The 21,489-nt window shown below is 43.6% G+C and overlaps 1 protein-coding gene across 5 annotated transcripts in view; it reads left to right on the forward strand.

Annotated features, from left to right (window-relative positions):
* Nucleotides 1-13,476, forward strand: part of LOC140385525 (acyl-protein thioesterase 1-like) — a 96,593-nt gene extending 83,117 nt beyond the window's left edge. For all 5 annotated transcript variants that reach the window (XM_072467758.1, XM_072467760.1, XM_072467762.1 and 2 more), the window contains 2 exons: nt 10,285-10,461; nt 11,796-13,476. In XM_072467758.1, the coding sequence (XP_072323859.1) occupies nt 10,285-10,461; nt 11,796-11,849 (231 nt within the window). In that variant the 3' untranslated portion in view covers nt 11,850-13,476. The remainder of the gene's footprint in view (nt 1-10,284; nt 10,462-11,795) is intronic.
* Nucleotides 13,477-21,489: the final 8,013 nt, after the last annotated feature.

The following is a 21,489-nucleotide window of genomic DNA, read 5'->3' on the forward strand; positions in this document are numbered from 1 at the left end:
TATATTGAATATTTCTTAAACTTTGCTACTGTGTTTTAATTTCAAAGATAAACTTTCTATGGTACAAGGATGAAGAGAAAACAGATTTAAGGCTTTGGATAAGAAGTGCAGGAGGGTTGTGAGGAAGAACCTTTTTACGCAGCAATTGATAACTTGGAAATCACTATCTTTGAGGGTGGTGAAAGTGGAGACGGTGAATGATTTCAAAAGGAAATTGGATGCGCACATGAAAGAAATAAACATTTTTGGTGATGGGATGGAATGGGGAATTGGAACTGACTGAATCGTTCTACAGAGAGATGGCATAGGTCTCTGTCGGCCAAATGGCCTCTTGCTGTGCCATTATGACTCAGGTGGAAGTTAAAGTAAGACAGCAGTTTGGCCTCAGCTGAAATAATATGTCAAGTTCTGGGTGCTGCAGTTTAGGAAGGAAGTGAAGGCATTGGAGATAGTGCAGAAAAGCACAAGAATTGGCCCAGGGATGAGAAACTTCAGTTGTGAAGATATATTGGAGAAGTTAGAACTCTTTTTTTTTCCTGGGGGGGGGGGGGGGGGGAGAGAAAGAAGAAAAAGAGGAGATTTGCTAGAGGTCTTCAATCATGATGGGCAGGATCACGTGATGTGAGTGCAGGAGTGGTTGCATTTTCCCGAGCTCTGGCCCTATTCGTCTTTTCATCCTGATGCACATTTCATACTTGGTTTTTCCTTGGGATACATGGCTTGTGCCATGTCCCTGTAAATTCCTGATTGGTCTTTTTTGTGAGAAAGAGCAGAGATAAAATGCGAAAATCCTTGTTTTCTCCGTGTGGTCGGAGGAAGCTGGGGTGGGACCTAGCTGGTAGTGATGCACTGAGGGGGTCGTTGCCTTGGTGATGGTGCTGTGTGTATCAGATGAGACCTACTTTGAACATGTTGCCTAGAATGAGCATTTTGGCCCTGCAGTGCAGTAGTTGGGGCCCACTTTGACGGATTGGGAGGTGACTTTAGAGGAGCGTTGGAGGCGCATGAGAGGGTTCTTGCACTTGAAAGAGCATTGTCCCTGGTTAGGGGGTGCCTTTGTGCCATGAAATCATAGCGTATTGGGTTATACTGACAGGTTCGGGAGATGGGGGCCGGACGAAATGTCCTCTTGAGCCTGGTCACTGTGCGAAATCGGACTCAATGCACACTATATCCTTTTGATGAGTCCAGGGATCGTTTGGGCCCACCGATCACTGATCCTATATTGTTCTAGTCTCTATACTCGTCGTGAGTGGCTGGAGGTATTGGGTAGGCCAAGTCATTTCCCACCCGGCCGGGGCTCAGGCTGTGGATCGTCTACGTGTCGGAGAGATGTATGATAGAACTAATGGTGTCCCATGGTTTGATCGATGGAAACCTGGAGAGTGGCTCCTTGATCCTGCTTTACCCTTTGCCCTCTCGTGCGACATGGAAGACTTCTTTATCCTGCAATCAACCCTGCGGTTCTTCTAGAATCCAGATCGTTATTCCTTGTTGATCATGTGGTTTACTTTTTCATTGTTGCCTTTTGGGAGTGCGAAATGTGAGCGTGATTATCATGTTCTAATAAAATAATTTTGAGTCAATTAAGGGAAGTGAGATTCATGCACGGTTTTACTCTTTCTGGTTATTGTGACTTATCTTGTGGAGGGGGAATGAATTTTGTCATCCCCTGCCTCATTTATGAAGAAGATGAGTGGAGCTGGGAGGGGTGGTCAGGGAGAGCGGGGGGGGAGGGGGGGGAGCCAGAGAGTGGGTCGATATGGTTGCTCGGCTTAATTCAGTTCTCATTGAGATTGAGGATAGCCCTGCAGTAGGAGTTGAATTTTTGAATTTTTCTTTCGGATTTGTATATTCTTTTGACTTAAGAATCCTCCTTTGGCCTGGGCAGAATTTGCATCCTGGAGAGCACTGGGTTCTTCTGTCTCTTATTGAGGTTGAATTTCCTTCCCTTTGTTTGCGTCTCTCTTGTGTTCCTCCCCTGAGCTATTGTGGTCGTTGGGTTGTTGAGGGAGGTTGCTCTGGCTGGATACCCTTTCTGCAGTCACTTTAAGCTAGGCTGGGTGTCTCCTGTCTGGAGGGTTCTTTTCTTCACTAGGGTGAACATTGTGTTGTTTTTTATCTGGATCTGACCCGGTGCTTTGGGGAGTATTTCTGTGCTTGTGTCAGAGAGGAAGGAGTTGGCCCTCCCTCCCAGGGTGCCTAATTATTGGGTGTTTTGACGGTTTCTCCTCTTCTCAGGCAGGAGCCCCGTGGCTGGGGCTGGAATTATCACACTCTTGTAGTGCGTTGCTCAGGTTGCGTTTTGACTGGGGTACAGGTTTTTCTTCGGGGTGTGTTGGAGGTCCTGGGGGTCTAGTATTTTGTGTGTATTTTGTGTATTAGTTGGTGCTGGGCTCGGCCAAGCTGTTATCCCTAGAGGCTCTGGTTGTTCACCTGAGGGGATGTGGATGGGCTTCCTGGGAGGCTGGGTTTTGAATTTTGGCTCCCTAGTACACAGACTGGGAATGGGTCAGATTTTGTGCTTTGGTGCATATCCTGTGGTTCCCCGACGGTAGGTCACCTTTTTGTTGATTGAATGTCATATGGTGCGGAAAGACCGATTCGTTCCAGGAGTGATAATATAAGAAATAGGGCTTGGTTATTTTATAAACAAACTTTATTAAAATGAAAGAAAAGAAAAATATTAAAACTTTTACTTCAGTTTGAACACTAACAGATTACATACAGTTTCTTAACCTAAGCACATTAGTATGGGCGGCATGGTGGCACACTGGTTAACACTGCTGCCTCACTGTGCCATGGACCCTGGTTCAATTCTCGCTTGATCACTGTCTGCGTGGAGTTTGTTGCATGGAGTTTGTATGTTCTGTCCGTGTCTGTGTGTATTTCCTCCAGGTGCTCTGGTTTACTCCCACATTCCAAAGATGTGCAGGTTAGGTGGATTGGTCATGCTAAATTGTCTAGTGTCCAAAGGTTAGGTGGGGTTGCTGGATATGGGGTGGGGGTCTGGGCTTGGGTAGGGTGCTCTTTCAGGGTCCGGTGTAGACTCGATGGGCGAGTGGCCTCCCCCTGCACTGTAAATTCTGAGTTTGTGTCATAGTTTTGGAATATCCTATGATTTACTTTTATATAATGCCTTTCATGATCTCGGGGTGCCCCATTACACTTCACAGCCAATGAAATACTTTTGAAGAGCACTGCTGTAAAGTAGGGATGTAGGGCATCTAATTTGTGCATTAACAGCAATGACCATATACCTGCAATCTGTTATTGTGATGTTTGATAGAGGAATACATTTTAGCCAGGACACTGCGAATTGCAATATGTGTTTTTTTTTGTTCTGAAAATGAGTGACTTGTGCATAAATCAAAAGATTCTGTGTTCAACTTACATCAGGCAATGCTGATTTCTAAATGATTTTTCTAAATCATATAAATATAGTTAATAAGCTGGGAGCATTGAAAAACGTAGAACAAAAGACATGCTTTAGTGTTATTGTACCTTTGGATGGGTTTAGATTTCACCTATATTTTGCATGTATTTGGACCATTCTGCAGCATAGTTTTTTAATCTTTTGTTCCCCAGTTTCTGATTTAAAAATTTGCATGAGTTTTAACTATTTGTGTCCGCAATTAATTATTCATTATGCTATCAGAAGTTTCCATTTGCGCATGATACATGGTTTATAACTTGGCTGTGTACCCATTCTTAATTATATTATGAAGTCTTACAACACCAGGTTAAAGTCCAACAGGTTTGTTTCAAATCACTAGCTTTCGGAGCACTGCTCCTTCCTCAGGTGAATGAAGAGGTGTATAGACAAAGTCAAAGATGCAAGACAATACTTTGAATGTGAACATTTGCAGGTAATTAAGTCTACAGATCCATAAGACCATAAGACATAGGAGCGGAAGTAAGGCCATTCGGCCCATCGAGTCCACTCCACCAGTCAACCATGGCTGATTTCAACTCCATTTACCCCGCTCTCGCTCCATAGCCCTTAATTCCTCGAGAAATCAAGAATTTATCAACTTCTGTCTTAAAGACACTCAACGTCCCGGCCTCCACCGCCCTCTTGTAGCAATGAATTCCACAGACCCACCACTCTCTGGCTGAAGAAATTTCTCCTCATCTCTGTTCTAAAGTGACTCCCTTTTATTCTAAGGCTGTGCCCCCGGGTCCTAGTCTCCCCTGCTAATGGAAACAACTTCCCTACACCCACCCTATCTAAGCCATTCATTATCTTGTAAGTTTCTATTAGATCTCCCCTCAACCTCCTAAAACGCCAATGAATATAATCCCAGGATCCTCAGACGTTCATCGTATGTTAGGCCTACCATTCCTGGGATCATCCGTGTGAATCTCCGCTGGACCCGCTCCAGTGCCATTATGTCCCTTCCTGAGGTGTGGGGCCCAAAATTGCTCACAGTATTCTAAATGGGGCCTAACTAATGTTTTATAAAGCTTCAGAAGTACATCCCTGCTTTTATATTCCAAGCCTCTAGAGATGAATGACAACATTGCATTTGCTTTCTTAATTACGGACTCAACCTGCAAGTTTGCCTTTAGAGAATCCTGGACTAGGACTCCCAAGTCCCCTTTGCACTTCAGCATTATGAATTTTGTCACCGTTTAGAAAATAGTCCATGCCTCTATTCTTTTTTCCAAAGTGCAAGACCTCGCACTTGCCCACGTTGAATTTCATCAGCCATTTCTTGGACCACTCTCCTAAACTGTCTAAATCTTTCTGCAGCCTCCCCACCTCCTCCATACTACCTGCCCCTCCACCTATCTTTGTATCATCGGCAAACTTAGCCAGAATGCCCCCAGTCCCGTCATCTAGATCGTTAATATATAAAGAGAACAGCTGTGGCCCCAACACTGAACCCTGCGGGACACCACTCGTCACCAGTTGCCATTCCGAAAAAAAACCTTTTATCCCAACTCTCTGCCTTCTGCCTGACAGCCAATCGTCAATCCATGTTAGTACCTTGCCTCGAATACAATGGGCCCTTATTTTACTCAGCAGTCTCCCGTGAGGCACCTTATCAAAGGCCTTTTGGAAGTCAAGATAGATAATATCCATTGGCTCTCCTTGGTCTAACCTATTTGTTATCTCTTCAAAGAACTCTAACAGGTTTGTCAGGCACGACCTCCCCTTACTAAATCCATGCTGACTTGTCCTAATCTGACCCTGCACTTCCAAGAATTTAGAAATCTCATCCTTAACAGTGGATTCTAGAATCTTGCCAACAACCGAGGTTAGGACTTTCCCCTGACTTTCCCTTCCCCCCAATCTTTAGTTTAAAGTCCTATTGACCTATAATTTTCCATCTTTTTCCTTGTTCCCTTCTTGAACAGGGGGGTTACAACAGCGATTTTCCAATCCTCTGGGACTTTCCCTGACTCCAGTGACTTTTGAAAGATCATAACTAACGCCTCCACTATTTCTTCAGCTAGCTCCTTTAGAACTCTAGGATGTAGTCCATCTGGGCCCGGAGATTTATCAATTTTTAGACCTCTTAGTTTCTCTAGCACTTTCTCCTTTGTGATGGCTACCATATTCAACTCTGCCCCCTGACTCTCCGGAATTGTTGGGATATTACTCATGTCTTCTACTGTGAAGACTGACGCAAAGTACTTATTTAGTTCCTCAGCTATTTCCTTGTCTCCCATCACAAAATTACCAGCGTCATTTTGGAGCGGCCCAATGTCAACTTTTGCCTCCCATTTGTTTTTAATGTATTTAAAGAAACTTTTACTATCATTCCTAATGTTACTGGCTAGCCTACCTTCATATTTGATCCTCTCTTTCCTTATTTCTCTCTTTGTTATCCTCTGTTTGTTTTTGTAGCTTTCCCAATCTTCTGACTTCCCACTACTCTTTGCCACTTTATAGGCTTTCTCTTTTGCTTTGATGCATTCCCTAACTTCCTTTGTCAGCCATGGCTGACTAATCCCCCCTCTGATAACCTTTCTTTTCTTTGGGATGAACCTCTGTACTGTGTCCTCAATTACTCCCAGAAACTCCTGCCATTGCTGTTCTACTGTCTTTCCCACTAGGCTCTGCTCCCAGTCGATTTTTGTCAGTTCCTCCCTCATGCCCCTGTAGTTACCTTTATTTAACTGTAACACCTTTACATCTGATTCTACCTTCTTTCTTTCAAACTGGAGATTGAATTCTACCATATTATGATCACTGCCTCCTAAGTGCTCCCTTACTTTAAGATCTTTAATCAAGTCTGGCTCATTACATAACACTAAGTCCAGAATGGCCTGTTCCCTCGTGGGCTCCATCACAAGCTGTTCCAAAAAGCCCTCCTGTAAACATTCAATGAATTCCCTTTCCTTGGGTCCACTGGCAGCATTATTTACCCAGTCCACCTGCATATTGAAGTCCCCCATGATCACTGTGACCTTGCCTTTCTGACGTGTACTTTCTATTTCGTGGTGCATTTTGTGCCCCTGGTCCTGACCACCGTTAGGAGGCCTGTACATAACTCCCATTATGTTTTTTTTGCCTTTGTGGTTCCTCAACTCTACCCACACAGACTCCACATCATCTGACCCTATGTCATTTAGTGCTATTGATTTAATTTCATTCCTAATTAACAAGGCAACCCCGCCCCCTCTGCCCACCTCCCTGTCTTTTCGATAGGTTGTGAATCCCTGGATGTTTAAATGCCAGTCCTGAACCCCCTGCAACCATGTCTCTGTGATGCCTACCACATCATACCTGCCAGTCACAATCTGGGCCACAAGCTCATCTACCTTGCTCCGTACACTGCGCGCGTTTAAATATAGCACCTTTAATTCTCTATTGACCGTCCCTTTTTGTTTTCTTAGTGTGGTGGACCTTGGTTTACTGAGCCTATCCATACACTGTGTCATATTTTGTGGGATGGGGACTATGATAACCTCTCCTGAGTTTTGTCTTTTCGTGCTTTTTTGTATACCTAAGCAGCTACGCTTCCCACTGATTACTTCACCTCTTGGTTCCCTGACTTTCCCCTCCCCCCAATCTTTAGTTTAAAGTCCTATTGACCACCCTATTTATTCTTTTCGCCAGAACACTGGTCCCAGCTCGGTTCAGGTGGAGACCATCCCAACGGTATAGGTCCCCCCTGTCCCAAAACTGATGCCAGTGTCCCATGAAAAGGAACCCCTCTTTCCCACACCACTCTTTCAGCCACGTGTTAACTTCCCTGATTCTTGCCTCCCGATGCCAATTTGCACGTGGCTCGGGCAGTAATCCGGAGATTATGACCCTTGAGGACCTGTTTTTTAATTTGAATCCTAGCTCTTTATAATCTCTAAACAGGTCCTCTTTCCTAGACTTGCCTATGTTGTTGGTACCGACATGGACCACAACTGGATCCTCCCCCTCCCTCTCCAGTATCCTTTCAAGCCGGTCAGAGATGTCCCGCACCCTAGCACCGGGCAGGCAACATACCATGCGGGACTCTTTATCTTGCTCACAAAGGATACTATCTATCCCCCTGATAATAGAATCCCCTACAACTACAACTTGCCTATTTACTCCCTCCCCTTGAATGGCCTGCTGAACCATGGTGCCTTGGTCAGCTGACTCATAATTCCTGCAGCCCTGTTCGCCATCCACACAGGGAGCAAGTGCCTCATACCTGTTGGACAGGGTCAAGGACTGAGGCTCCTGAGTTCCTGACTGCTGGTTCCCTTTACCTGCCTGACTTGCAGTCACACCCTGCTGTCCCTGGCCACTGGCAGGATTTAAACTACTTACTCTGGCAGGTGTGACTGCCTCCTGAAACAGTGTCCAGGTAAGTCTCCCCCTCCCGGATGTGCCTCAGTGTTTGAAGCTCAGACTCCAGCTCATCAACTCTGAGCCGGAGCTCTTCGAGCAGCCAACACTTAATGCAGATGTGGTCGCTGCAGCTCGCAATGGGATCTGCCAGCTCCCACATCAAGCAGCTCAAGCACATCACCTGACCAGCCATCACTAATTAATTAATTAGTTTAATTTAAGTTTATGAGTTTAGCTGTGTTTTTTTTTAATTTGGGGCAGATTTGCTATCAACCACTCCGATCACAGCTGCCCTCTGACGTCACTTTTGGGGAAAAAAAACAACTGGAAAACAGGAAGTTACCGTTAGAGAGAGGGGTAACCCTAAGTTCAAGAGGTGTGAATTGTCTCAAGCCAGGACAGTTGGTAGGATTTTGCAAGCCCAGGCCAGATGGTGGGGGTGAATGTAATGCGACATGAATCCAACGTCCCGGTTGAGGGTGTGCTCATGTGTGCAGAACTTGGCTATGATTTTCTGCTCGGCATTTCTGCGTTGTCGCGTGTCCTGAAGGCTGCCTTGGAGAACGCTTACCCGAAGATCAGAGGCTGAATGCCCTTGACTGCTGAATGCCCTTGACTGCTGAAGTGTTCCTCGACTGGAAGGGAACATTCCTGCCTGGCGATTGTTGCGCGATGTCCGCTCATCCGTTGTCGCAGCGTCTGCATGGTCTCGCATATGTACCGCGTACCTGGTGGGTGGTGTTCTCGCGTGTAGGAGATGGCTTCTTTAATGTGTTTAGGGTGGAAGCTGGAGAAGTGGAGCATCGTGAGGTTATCTGTGGGCCTGCGGTAAAGCGAAGTGCTGAGGTGACCGTCCGTGATGGAGATGAGTGTGTCCAAGAATGCAACCGATTTTGGAGAGTAGTCCATGGTGAGTCTGATGGTGGATGGAACTTATTGATGTCATCGTGTAGTCGTTTCAGTGGTTCTTCGCCGTGGGTCCAAAGAGAAACTACGACATCTTCGCAGCCTTCAACACGTCATTAAGAAGACGAACATCTTGCCTTCAAACAACCGCGCAACCTCAAACAAACCATTGTTTGCAGCAAACTATCCAGCCTTCAGAACAGCGACCACGACACCACACAACCCTGCCATGGCAATCTCTGCAAGACGCGCCAGATCGTTGAAATGGGTACCACCATTACACGTGAGAACACCACCCACCAGGTACATACTCGTGCGACCCGGCCAACATTGTTTACCTCACACTGCAGGAAAAGATGTCCCGAAGCGTGGTAAATTGGCAAGACCATGCGGATGCTGTGACAACGGATGAACGGACATCGCGCGACAATCGCCAGGTAGGAATGTTCCCTTCCAGTCGGGGAACACTTTAGCAGTCAAGGGCATTCAGTCTCTGATCTTCGGGTAAGCGTTCTCCGAGGCAGCCTTCAGGACGCACAACATCGCCGAGGAGAAACCTATAGCCAACTTCCGCAGACATGAGTACGGCCTCAACCGGGACCTTGGATTCATGTCGTATTACATTCACCCTCCACTATCTGGCCTGGGCTTGTGAAATCCTACCAACTGTCCTGGCTTGAGACAATTCACACCTCTTTAACCTGGGATTACCCCTCTCTCTGGATCTGAACAGACTTAATTACCTGCAAATGCTCGCATTCAAAGTATCGTCTTGCATCTTTGACTTTGTCCATATATATATTTCTGGAACCTACCTCTTCATGCACCTGAGTAAGGAGCAGTGCTCCAAAAGCTAGTGATTTGAAACAAACCTGTTGAACTTTAACCGGTGTTGTAAGACTTCTTAAAAGTGCTCACTCCAGTCCAACGCCGGCATCGCCACATCATAATTATATTTATGAATATGTATAGTGGAAAGAAACTGAAGTCACTGGTGACAATGATTATTCATTTATTTTGTACCTACTTGCTTTTAGTTATAAAACATTGATTGTGCCTCTTTTTATACACTTGGCAGGCAAAAGCTTTGTGAGGCTGTTTTACAAAACAAGATACTTTGCTAGCATTTTATCTAACTAATTTGTGCCAAAGCTTATCCATCTGTGATTGTGTGAGCAACCCAGTGGGATTTTTTTTTGCATGTGCATACTTGAAATGTGAGTACTAAGAAAGCAGTTTTGCACTGTAGCAAATAAAATAATTCTGCAGCAGAGGGAAGAGACTGTTACTAATTATTTCTTTCCTGTAAAATTGCAAAGTTGTGTGACAAGATTATAGTCCTTGAGCTGCTTCTACTTGTAGAAAGAATACATGAAATTTAGCTATTTTAATCTATGTGAGCTGAAAATAGATTTCTGCTGAGTAAAAGGAGTGCCGTAATTTAGAGCTGATAAAAGTACTGTAACATCTTATTTTTTTCCAGAAAAAATGCAAAGTCTATTGTACAATTTCAAATAACCTTTCTTATTACTATGCATTTCTGTTAAGCTGTGGATCAACATGGGTTATACAAGTTGTCTTTTTTTTTCAAGGCAGCTGCTAACAGTCCAAACAAAGATGTTCATACTCTTCAATGTCATGGAGAGGCTGACCCTCTTGTGCCTCTTACGTTTGGTCGCCTCACTGCTGATAAAGTAAAAACCATCATCAATCCAAACAATGTCACTTTCAAGTCCTATGCAGGCATGGCGCACAGTTCTTCTCCGCAGGTCAGCAATTGTATAATTTGAAATATCAGAAGCTGAATGTATTCCTAAAAAATCAAGGTTACTGTTTTGATAAGTTGTGTTGAATTTGAGTGTTATAATCATGACTACAATATTTAAAATTATACAACTTTATAGAAATAACCCACTGCACGGAAAAACCATCATGAGGTGTTAAAAGAACAGTCTTGTAGTTTCTGTTAACTTCAACTTGAAGCCATGTTGAAGACATTTTTTGAAATATGTAATTCTTTTGTGCTTATTTGATTGCCGTTCCATTGACCCTCATGTTACAAAGAAATTAAGTGAGCACCTCCAATGGTTCAGTGATTAAATGTGTCATCTAACATGGTACAGAGTTAGGCTAGAAATGTTCCAAGTTTGATCCATGTTCTGTGCCAAGTTAGTTGTTCTTGGCCAATGGTCATGGAGGCTTTAGTCTAGTTGGTCTCTTCACTTGGTGGATTTTGGAAGGAGAGGGTATCAGGATTCTGCTGCTCTTAGTTAAGGCGTGAAATGGAAATTGTGTATGCATAAACATCTCTTGAAACCAGAATCAACTGTTGTCCATGTCTTCTCATAGCCAAACAATGTACTGAAACTCTCACTACAAAGCTAATGTGAGGAATAGCCACTTGCATGTTGTACCAGAGGCTGACACAATTATGGAATGATACCCTAGCATGAATTTGCATCCTCAATTCTACTAGCCCTACCATTCATCAACAGTTAGTAATTTAACAGTGAATTGGCTGTAAAAACATAACTTTCCAAATCTGATATAATGAGCAGATTTACTTATATAAATAATTTGAACTGGAAATATAGCTCCTTGAGAGTGTATTTTTGTTTTGATAGTTACGCAATACACTATCTGTGGGCAATTGGGCAGTTGTACTCATAGTTATGAACCTAATGACATTTTCAAGAAATTACATTTGGATATTATAAGTGCACATTCATATTTTGTGAAGCTACTATGTGATTAAGTATTCACTTGCATACTTGTATTTTGTCACAGGCATGGTGATGGATATCCCCATATTATATAAGTAGAAAGTTACGATGGCAGGGTTTCTGTAAAGGGAATGCATCTTCATACGAGGTTGCTTGAACTAGGAATGATGCAGGTCAAGGATATTTCACCTCAAGGCTAATTGAGTAGGGTGTTATGCAGAGGGAGTAGTTTGTGTTGAACGGCTCTCCAAGACAGTTTGTATTGATCATGCTCCAGATGGAGGTGAAATACCATTACTTTGATCGAAAACATTCCACGTGTTAAAGCTATCAACTATTTGCAATACAGCAATTTTAATAACCTTTTGTTTTCAAACTAGGAAATGATGGACGTCAAACAATTCATTGAAAAGCAGTTACCTCCAATCAACTAATAGACCACCAGAAACATTTTTCTAAGAGGCTGCACCAGCATCTGATCATGATCGACCCTAATCCTTCCTTTCATTTACTCTTTACGATGTCCGTCATCCATCATTTTAATACTTGCACATTTTTTCCCACTTCACATTCTGTAATTTTCACAAAGTAACTTTCAATGTTACAGTGAGTTGGATTCTGCCTGCTACGGTTATAAATGCTTAACACTGCAGTAATTGTTGGGAACCTTTAAGCTGCTCGTACCCAAATGTTTGAGCACCTTAATCTTTAGTCTGCCCAAGTTCAGTTTGCTTTGACTTTGTTCACATGTGATTCATTCTCCCTTGATTGTGATGATGGTGTCTGTATGATTATCTGGGGAAAAAAGAAAAGAAGCAAATTTCTGTTAACTCACAAAAAGAATGTGACTTGCTGGTATTTCAATACAGCATATATTGAAATAGAAAATCAAATAAAGGTGAAAGTTGATGACCGAAGGTTGTGTTTCAAAACTAGGAGTACATATAATTGCATTTCCTATAAATACTAATCAGAGGAGTACACTTAAAATTTACTTCTCAAAGCTGGTTTTGAAGTCAAACCGCGCAGAATGAAAATCAATAGGAGTAAATGATATGCAGAAGAACAATTGCTGTCAAAATTGAGCATGAAGCCAAGTGCAGCATTAAAGTGCAGTGCTTTATCACTTAAATAAATACAACTTGTTCAGGACAACATTACTTGGTGTAATACGATACACCAATTTGAGAAACAACTATGGGTTGAATTACAGTTATCATTGCTGTGTCCATTTCCCAAAGTTTAAAGAACTAAACTGTGCAGGGATAACTTTACATATTCCAGTTAGATGTGTGCAAATGTTGTGATGGTGGAAATGGCTAGTGTATTTTTATTTACTTTTTGTATGATGTGAAATTTACCTAATGTTTAAGTGTTACATTTTTAAACTGAATACGACCTTAAGAAAATTGATCCATCTTGGTCTGACATGTGGCTTGTGTGACACTCAATCCTAGAATGCAAACAGGTTTCAGTGACCAGCATGCTTCATGATTCTCAAACTAACAATGAGATTTAATAGAAGCATCTAAATTTAAATTTGTGGTCATCACTGGTACAATGTTTAATTTATTTTTGGGGAAAAATGGCTTTTGTACAGGAAATGCACGTTTTTAAAAAAACAAACTAATTTGCCATGAAAACCAGCCAAATCAGCTCTTCAAAAAAAAAGTGATTAGCATCAAGATTGAAATATTTCAGAAATAAAATGATGTTCCAATTGACTACACATCAAATTTAATGACATCTTTAAATGGTTTCAGAATTTAAAATTTTTTTGATTGTGCAGTGAGTATAAAAAGTTATTTGGTAATGTTTTCACAATTCTATGAAATGTACCTAACTACCTAGGTTAAAACTAACATAACTTTTTGTTAACTAAATTCATGGATGTGATAAATCCTGTCACTGTACAGTATACGGTGAAGCAGTGCTGAAAACACTTGATTCACATACATTTGTCATGATTTATGATAAATGTGCACTATTTTTAGCGCATAAAAATTTCAGAGAATGAACCAACAACATGATTCAAAAATAAAACCATCTATTGATACTAGACCATATTGAAGTCCTGGGTTTTGTGCTCTGTTCAACTCTGCATTTTCTTCCACTGCTGAGCTATTTGATTTCTGTTGGGGTGAAATTGCTAAGAATTTATGCAAATCAATATCTAATATGGATGAGGTAGATTAGAACTTTGTTCGACACTTCAAACTATGATTAGGGGTTGCCGGTTGAGTTCCATTTGTGCTTGTCTTATTTGCTAGTTCATCTTATTTGAATTTTGTGGGCCAGAAACTTTGGCCTTAATGCTGCTATCTCATGGATGGGAATATCCTAAATCAGAAGACTAAGTGGGTATGATAGCATCGTGAGTATGTAACTGGGCTAGTGATCTGGAAGCCTGGATCTCAAGATCCTAATACTAATAATCCAAAGATGTGAGTTCAAATCCCACATGGCAGCTGGGGAATTTAAATTCAATTAATAAATCTGGAATTAATCAGTAATGATCATGAAATTACCTCATCATTAAAAATCTATCTGGATCACTAATGTCCATTGGGAAAGAAAATTTACTGCCTTTATCTGGTCTTGCCTGTGTGAATCCAGACCCACAGGAATATAGCTGACTGAAGTGGCCTAGCAAGCCACTCATTGTTTTCAAATGGTGGCTCATCAAAAAAAAAAACTGGAATTAAAAACCTAATGATGACCATGAAACCATTGCTTTGACAGAGAGTCATCGGACTCGAAACATTAGCTCTTTTCTCTCCCTACAGATGCTGCTGACCTGCTGAGATTTTACAGCATTTTCTCTTTCGTTTCATGAAACCATTGCCGATTGTCGTAAAAACCCACCTGGTTCACTAATGTTCTTAAGGGAAGGAAATCTGCCAAAACTTGCCTGATCTGGCCTACATGTGGCTCTAGATCCACAGCAATGTGGTTGATTCTTAAAATGCCACTCAGTTAGAGGGCAATTAGAGACAGGCAACACATGCTGGCCTTACCTGTGACGTCCACATCCCATGAAAAAAATAAAGGAAAAAAAGCACCTTCATGAGGACAATTAGGATTGGGCAATAAATGATGGCCTTACCTGTGATGCCCAAATCCTATGAGTAAAAAAATTGTTAGCATCCATAATTTGAGGTAAATGCATACTAATGAAACACAAACTTGTGGGGTTCCATAAATCCATGCTGCAGGCTCCAAACTCCATAAGGAAAGCTGGAAACTCCCTATTATCTGATTCTAGGTTATCTAATTGCCGAAGATGTACTTCACATCAAGCCTAGTTTTATGAAAGGAAAGTGAAATGGACAGGTATAAGTTAATGTTTGGATGCAATTTGAGATGGCCAGAGTAGTCTGAGAGGTGTAATGGAAAATATTTGTACTCCAGTGATGGGAAATTGAAGATGCTTAAGCGATGGAACAAATTTGGGGGTGGAGGAAGCTGAAAGTAATTATGCAAACATACTCAGATATTTCTATTTTAATTATGCTTCATGGGTTATCATCTTTGTATGGCCAGAAATTTACTATGCTATTTCCATAGTAGAACCATTTTACTGATGTGGATAACAGGACTAGGTCGGCCAACTTTCAAATGAGCTCCATTGCTTTATTGAGAGGCAAGGCTTTAGAATAGCATTCATCAAGATCAATGAACTCTAGAAAATCTGGTTGAGTGTGAAACTTTACTGTGCCGATATAACTCCCATTAAACTTAATGGGAGTTTAGAACCGTGTGAACTAACGTTAACATTCCAGCAGTTCAAAAAAGATGAAATATCAGCTGCCATAAGGGCAAAAATGTGTAGAACAAGATATTAAAACTTTTAGGAAGATCCTTTTTATATCGCACTATCCATTGAATTGAAAATTGTTACAACACCCTGGGCTAGTGCACAGTCAATTCTAGTCCCACTTGCCCGGAGTTGCAACACACTTGAAATTAACAATTAATTCTTTAAAAATATCCAACAGCTCTGTTCTTTGGCTGCCGATAATTAGTCACTAGGTTTGTAAATTTAAACATTTTTTATTAGCAACAATAACTATAATTAAATATGCAGCAAATACAACTGGTTGACTATTATCTAATTCCTAACCCACACCCTATACACACCAGACAGACAAACACAAGGGTGTAAATATTGATGAAAGTAAAAGGATAAGAGTCTTTGTTTCGGATGGACATCTCTAGTACACCTTTCTTCAATCTAGGCTTTCAGTTTGAGGTTCTTGCTTTCAGTCTATAATGGTTTTCACTGTAGATTCATCCAGGTCTCCAGACACTCACAGCTGCTCCTCTCAGCGTCCAGGATCTGACTGACACTTCCTGAATCCTCTGAAAACCATCCCGCCCGGGTAGGAACAAATCACCGCCTGATGCCACGCAGAGTACGGCCGTTTGCCGATTTGTTGGCAACCAAAAACCTCCATAGCACAGTGTAACATTTTTGAGTTTGTCATTTCCTCTGCTCAAAGTAAAGGTCCATTAAATATCCATGGATCAAAATAATAATCACAAAGTAAAATAAATGGGAAATAAGGGAATCAACAGGGTTGACCCTTGTGTATATATATCTCTCCCTGAAAGGAATGAAGTGTCAGTGCACGGGTGTTTCATTGAGGTATGCAAGACATAAACCACAAAGACATCCATTATATAAGTTCCCTTCCCAGTTCCTACATTTGTAACTTGTCAGCCCTTAAACCCGCCGCGACAAAGCATCCGCTATCACATTATCACTTCCTGGGATGTGTAGAATTTTAACATTCAACTGTTGTAATAATAATTTCCCATCTTGCGTCCGGGTTTCAAACTTTTCTATAAATACAAGCCAATTATGGTCTGTATAAATTAAGCTTTGTTTATTGTCATGTCGGATATATACTGTAAAGTGCTGAAGGACTAGTAGCAATGCTAAGGCTTCCTTTTTAATGGTGGAATACTTTGGCATGGACTTAGTTTGTTTTGAAAAATATCCCACTGGCCTCTTAGTCGCCCCCACCCCCAGGTCTCTGGCATCCGTGGTCAATTTAATGGTTTGGAAAAATTCGGGGTGGTCAGTACTGGTTCGCCCACTAACATGATCTCAATCTCCTAAACTCTACTTGGCAGTCTGTGGACCACAGTTTTTGCTTGTTTCCACAACATATGCAACATGCACCGGATTTCAGTGTCCAACTGAGCCAGTCTCCATGGGTTTAATTGAGACTGATGTTGCATTATCGGTTCAGAGTTTCCTATGTCTACATCATTAGTTAACGGAGTGCATCCTGGTGTGTCCCATAAAATTTACTATATTTTTTCAGTACCTTTATTAGATCTTTCTGCTGTTATTCTAAAAAGGCAAACTGGGCTTCTAATTGCTCTAAGGATGTCTATATTTATTGTTCATACCAACCAGGGGTCATTCTGTGAACTGTCAACCACCCCACTACTGGTAACACCTTGACACACTTGTCCCCTCCTATCCTCTTAACTATGAAAGTATTTCTTTTAACATAGTAATGTGACATAATTGGTTCTTCCTACGGTCTGGAGTATCGATCAGGTAAACACCTTACTCTCCTAACGACCTTATAGACGCCGCTGAATTTTGCTTTCAGAAGTTCACCCTACAATGGCAACACTATAATTGTTCTGTCTCCTTACCTTCCCTTGGACTCTCTGCAATCATGGGTGAAGCTACAGCCTTCACTCATGCCAAATCATTCCCCAAATGCAAGTCTACTCCTTCCACTGGGGATTTCTTTTTAAAAAAAAAAAAAACAATTTATTGAGGCATTTATAATTTTAACGTTCTGAACAACAGAGTAATCCAACACATGCAAAAATCCCACAATAACATATCCAACTTCCCCCTGCCCTGACTTCTAGCTACCCTTATATTAGATTCCCTGCCCTTATTTTTCACTTCCAGGCCTACCCCCCCCCCCCCCCCCCCCCCCTTTCCTGCTGACGGTCAATTTTCCTTGAAGTCAATGAATGGCTGCCACCTCCGAGTGAATCCCTGTAATGAACCCCTGAAGGCGAACTTAATTCTTCTCTAGCCTAAGAAACCCTGCCACGTCAATAACCCACACCCTCGACTTTGGAGGCTCCGAGTCCCTCCATCCCAGCAAAATCCATCTCCGGCCACCAGGGAGGTAAAGGCCAAAACGTCGGACTATCCCCTCCCCTGGACTTCCAGATCTTCCCACACTCCAAATATTGCCATCTCTGGACTCGGAGTCACACTCCCTTCCAGAACCTCTGACATGACATCTGAGAATCCCTGGCAGAATCCCCTCCGCCTCAGACATACCCAAAATATATGTACATGGTTCGCAGGACTTCCCCCCACACCTCCCACATCTGTCCTCCACCTCCTCAAAAAACCCTGCTCATCCGGGCCACAGTCATATGAGTCCTGTGGACCACCTTAAACTGGATCAGGCTAAGCCTGGCTAACGACGAGGATGCATTAACTCTCCTCAGGGCCTTCTCCCATAATCCGGCTTCCAGCTCCCCTCCCAACTCTTCCTCCCACTTCCTCTTCACCTCCCCAATTGGGACCCCTTCCCACTCCATCAGTTCCTTATATTATTTCCGAGACCTTCCCCTCCCCCAACCCCTGTTTTAGACATCCCCTTATGCTGTAGTCCTAGAGGGAAGCGAGGAAAGCTTGGAACCTGCCTCCGGACAAAATCGCATACCTGCAGGTACAGAAATCCATTCCCACCCGGCAACTCAAACTCCTCCTCTAGCTCCTCCAGGCTCAGGAAACCTTCCTCAATGAAGTGATCCCCAAATCTCTCAATCCCTGCCCGCTGCCACTTCCTAAAGCCCCTGCCCAGCCCACCCCTGGAGCGAACCTGCAATTATCACAAATCGGTGACCACACCGACGCCCCTCCCAGCCTCATGCTGCCCCCACATTCTCAGGGCTGCCACTACCACTGGGCTTGTGGAGTACCGGGAATGGCAGGGGCGCCGTTAACAAAGCCTTCAGACTCGTTCCCTTGCAAGATGCCGCCTCCACTCGCTCCCCCACCGACCCCTCCCCCACTACCCATTTCCTAACTAGAAATATTGGCCGCCCAGTAGTAATTAATAAAGTTCGGAAGGACCAATCCCCACGACCCCGCTCAAGAAGGACATTTTTCACCCTCTGGGCTTTCCCGGCCCATAGAAAATCTGAGATTGCCGAATTCATCTTCTAAAAAATGCCTTGGGGATGAAGGTTGGAAGACACAAACACGAACATCAATCTCAGGAGGACTGTCATTTTCAGTCTGTACCCACCCCACTAATGACAGCTGTAGCACGTCCCACCATGGAAGCTCCCTTTCATTTGTTCAATCACCCTGCCCAAATTTAGTTTATGAAGCTGGCCCCAGTCCCTTGCCACCAGAATCACCAGGTACCTAAAACTCCTCCCCACCAGTTTGAATGGCATGTCCCTCAGTCTCCTCTCCTACCCCCTTGTCTGAATCGCAAAGACCTCACTCTTGCCCATATTCAGCTTGTAACCTGAGAACCGACCAAATTCCTCCAATATCCCCATAATTCCTGCAATTCCCTCCAACGGGTCTGTTATGTAAAGGAGCAGATCATCTACGTAGAATGAAACCCTATCGCTCTCCCCGCCAAATGCTCAATGTTCTCTCCGCCATTGGCAAAGGCTCTATGGCCAGGGCAAACAGTAGTGGGGAGAGTGGACACCCCTGCCCTCGTCCCCCGGCACAGACTGAAATACTCTGATCGAACCCGGTTGGTCCTTGCGTTCGCCACCGGTGCCTGATATAGCAACCGGACCCAATCCACAAATCCCTGCCCGAACCCAAACCTTCCCAGGACATACCACAAGTACTTTCACTCCTCTCGATCAAAGGCCTTTTCTGCATCCATGGCCACCACCACATCGAACTCGCGCCCCTCCGCAGGCATAATTATTACATTTAGGAGCCGCCGAATGTTGGACGTCCGGTATTGTCCCTTAACAAATCCTGTCTGATCCTCACCAATTACCACTGGAACACAATCCTCTATGCGTGTGGCCAAGATCTTTGCCAGCAGCTTGGCATTCAGATTTAGTAGGGAGATTGGCCTATACGAGCCACAGCTCTCTGGATCCTTATCACGCTTCAAAATAAGGGAAATCGATGCCTGCGATAACGTCGGGGAGAAACCACTAGGGATTTCTTAACACCTCCGACAATTACCAAACCTGACAACTACCATTGTTAATACAATGGAACTGGGATATAATTTCCACTTATCCCATTCACTAATACCTTTGTTTTCATTAAACTCTCTTGAGGGAAATCCAAATCCCTCTTTAGTAAGAGTTTGAAAAGCACCTGTGTCCCTTAAAACAGTTATGGGGTTTGACAACATCAGTTGGTGAAAATGGGCTGATCTTCTGCTTAACAAAAATTCTGCACACCTCTCATCTGCCTCATTTATCACACCTCCCACAGCAGTGTTTACCTCCGGTCTTCTAAATCCAATTAAAGCTACTGTCTGCCCTGTAATATTATCCACTTTTTTGTTCCCTTTTCAGAATCCTCCTTATGAACTCCAACAAGTCCCATGGGCTTTCCTTGCAACTTCCAATATGCTGAACGCAGGTGTCCCACTTTATTACAATAATAATACCTAGGTCTTTGAGTCTCACCTTCACCCTCCGTATCGACCTTCCTTATCTGAGGGAGGAATCTCTGAACATTCCCAGCTATCCATTCCTTACCTTGGCTACCTGTCTTCCTTTCACTCTCCCACTTCCTATCATTTTCTGTTATAACCTGCCTACTTACGATTGGCTGGGGACTAATGGCTATCCCACAATCCTATGGGAGTATGAACTTCCCCAATGAGGGGGGCGGAGAAACTCCTAGTATAAATAAGCTGGCCAGTTCAGGAAGGAGAAGGTAGCAAGGGAAGTTACTGCTACGGTTATGTATATATTATAGTAAATAAACGTTATTATTTTGTTTCCTTAAAACTCGTGCTGGATTCTTCGTGGCCCTTACAAACCTGGCGACGAAGGTAAAAGTGAATAGCTGTCTACACTGCTGAAGCCACCTCCCTGGATTTTTGTTGGATACAGGTTGGAAGTTTTCTATTATACCATGCCTCTGTACGGACGTTTGGATGTTTTTGATGCTGCGCTGGAAAGCTGGAACCAGTACACACAACGGATGCGTTACTATTTCCGGGCAAACAATATCACTGAAAACGAGCGCCAGGTGGTCATATTGCTCACCGCCTGCGGCCCGCATACGTTTGGGGTGATTAGGAGCCTTACGTACCCAGCTGCGCCGGACACCAAAACATTTGACGAACTTGTGAATATAGTGGGGCAACACTTTAACCCAACCCCGTCCACGATAGTCCAGCATTACCGGTTTAATACCGCTGAAAGGACCCCTGGAGAATCCCTTGCCGATTTTTTTTTTTTTTTTTTATATCCAGGCTACGCGGGATTGCGGAATACTGTGACTGGTGAGACCGTGTCAGAAATGTTACGCGACCGTTTGGTTTGCGGTATTAACAATGCAGCAACCCAGAGAAAGTTGTTAGCGGAGCCAACATTGACTTTTCAACAGGCAATACAAATAGTCTTGTCCCGAGAGAGCGCAGAGCGAGGAGTACAGGAGCTACAGGGAATGGAAGTGCATGCCTTGGGGCGCAACCCTTTCCGCCCAAAATCGTCCCCCCGCACTCCTGCGGTACCTTGGGCAAGGCAACGACCGGACCGACGCCTGTGGCCATCGGACATTCCTCCCCGAAGGGAGCCTTCTCCAGAGCCAATGGATGAGGAGCCATGTCCATGTCAGACTTGTAGGCGCCGACCCCGTCGCGGACGGCGGTCCTGGGGACGCCAGAGGCGCCGCCGTTCTGACCGAAACTGGGACCAGCCCAGGGGCCGTAACTGGGACCAGCCCAGAGGCCGTACCTTCCATGTGGATGAACCTGCGGCGACCACTCCTGAGGACGTGGAGACGGAGGACGACTGCCTGCAGCTGCATTGTGTGGCAGCTCCCCGTGTGGCCCCCATTAAGGTGAC

Source organism: Scyliorhinus torazame, chromosome 11 (assembly GCF_047496885.1).
Source record: "Scyliorhinus torazame isolate Kashiwa2021f chromosome 11, sScyTor2.1, whole genome shotgun sequence".
Classification (NCBI taxonomy): domain Eukaryota; kingdom Metazoa; phylum Chordata; class Chondrichthyes; order Carcharhiniformes; family Scyliorhinidae; genus Scyliorhinus; species Scyliorhinus torazame.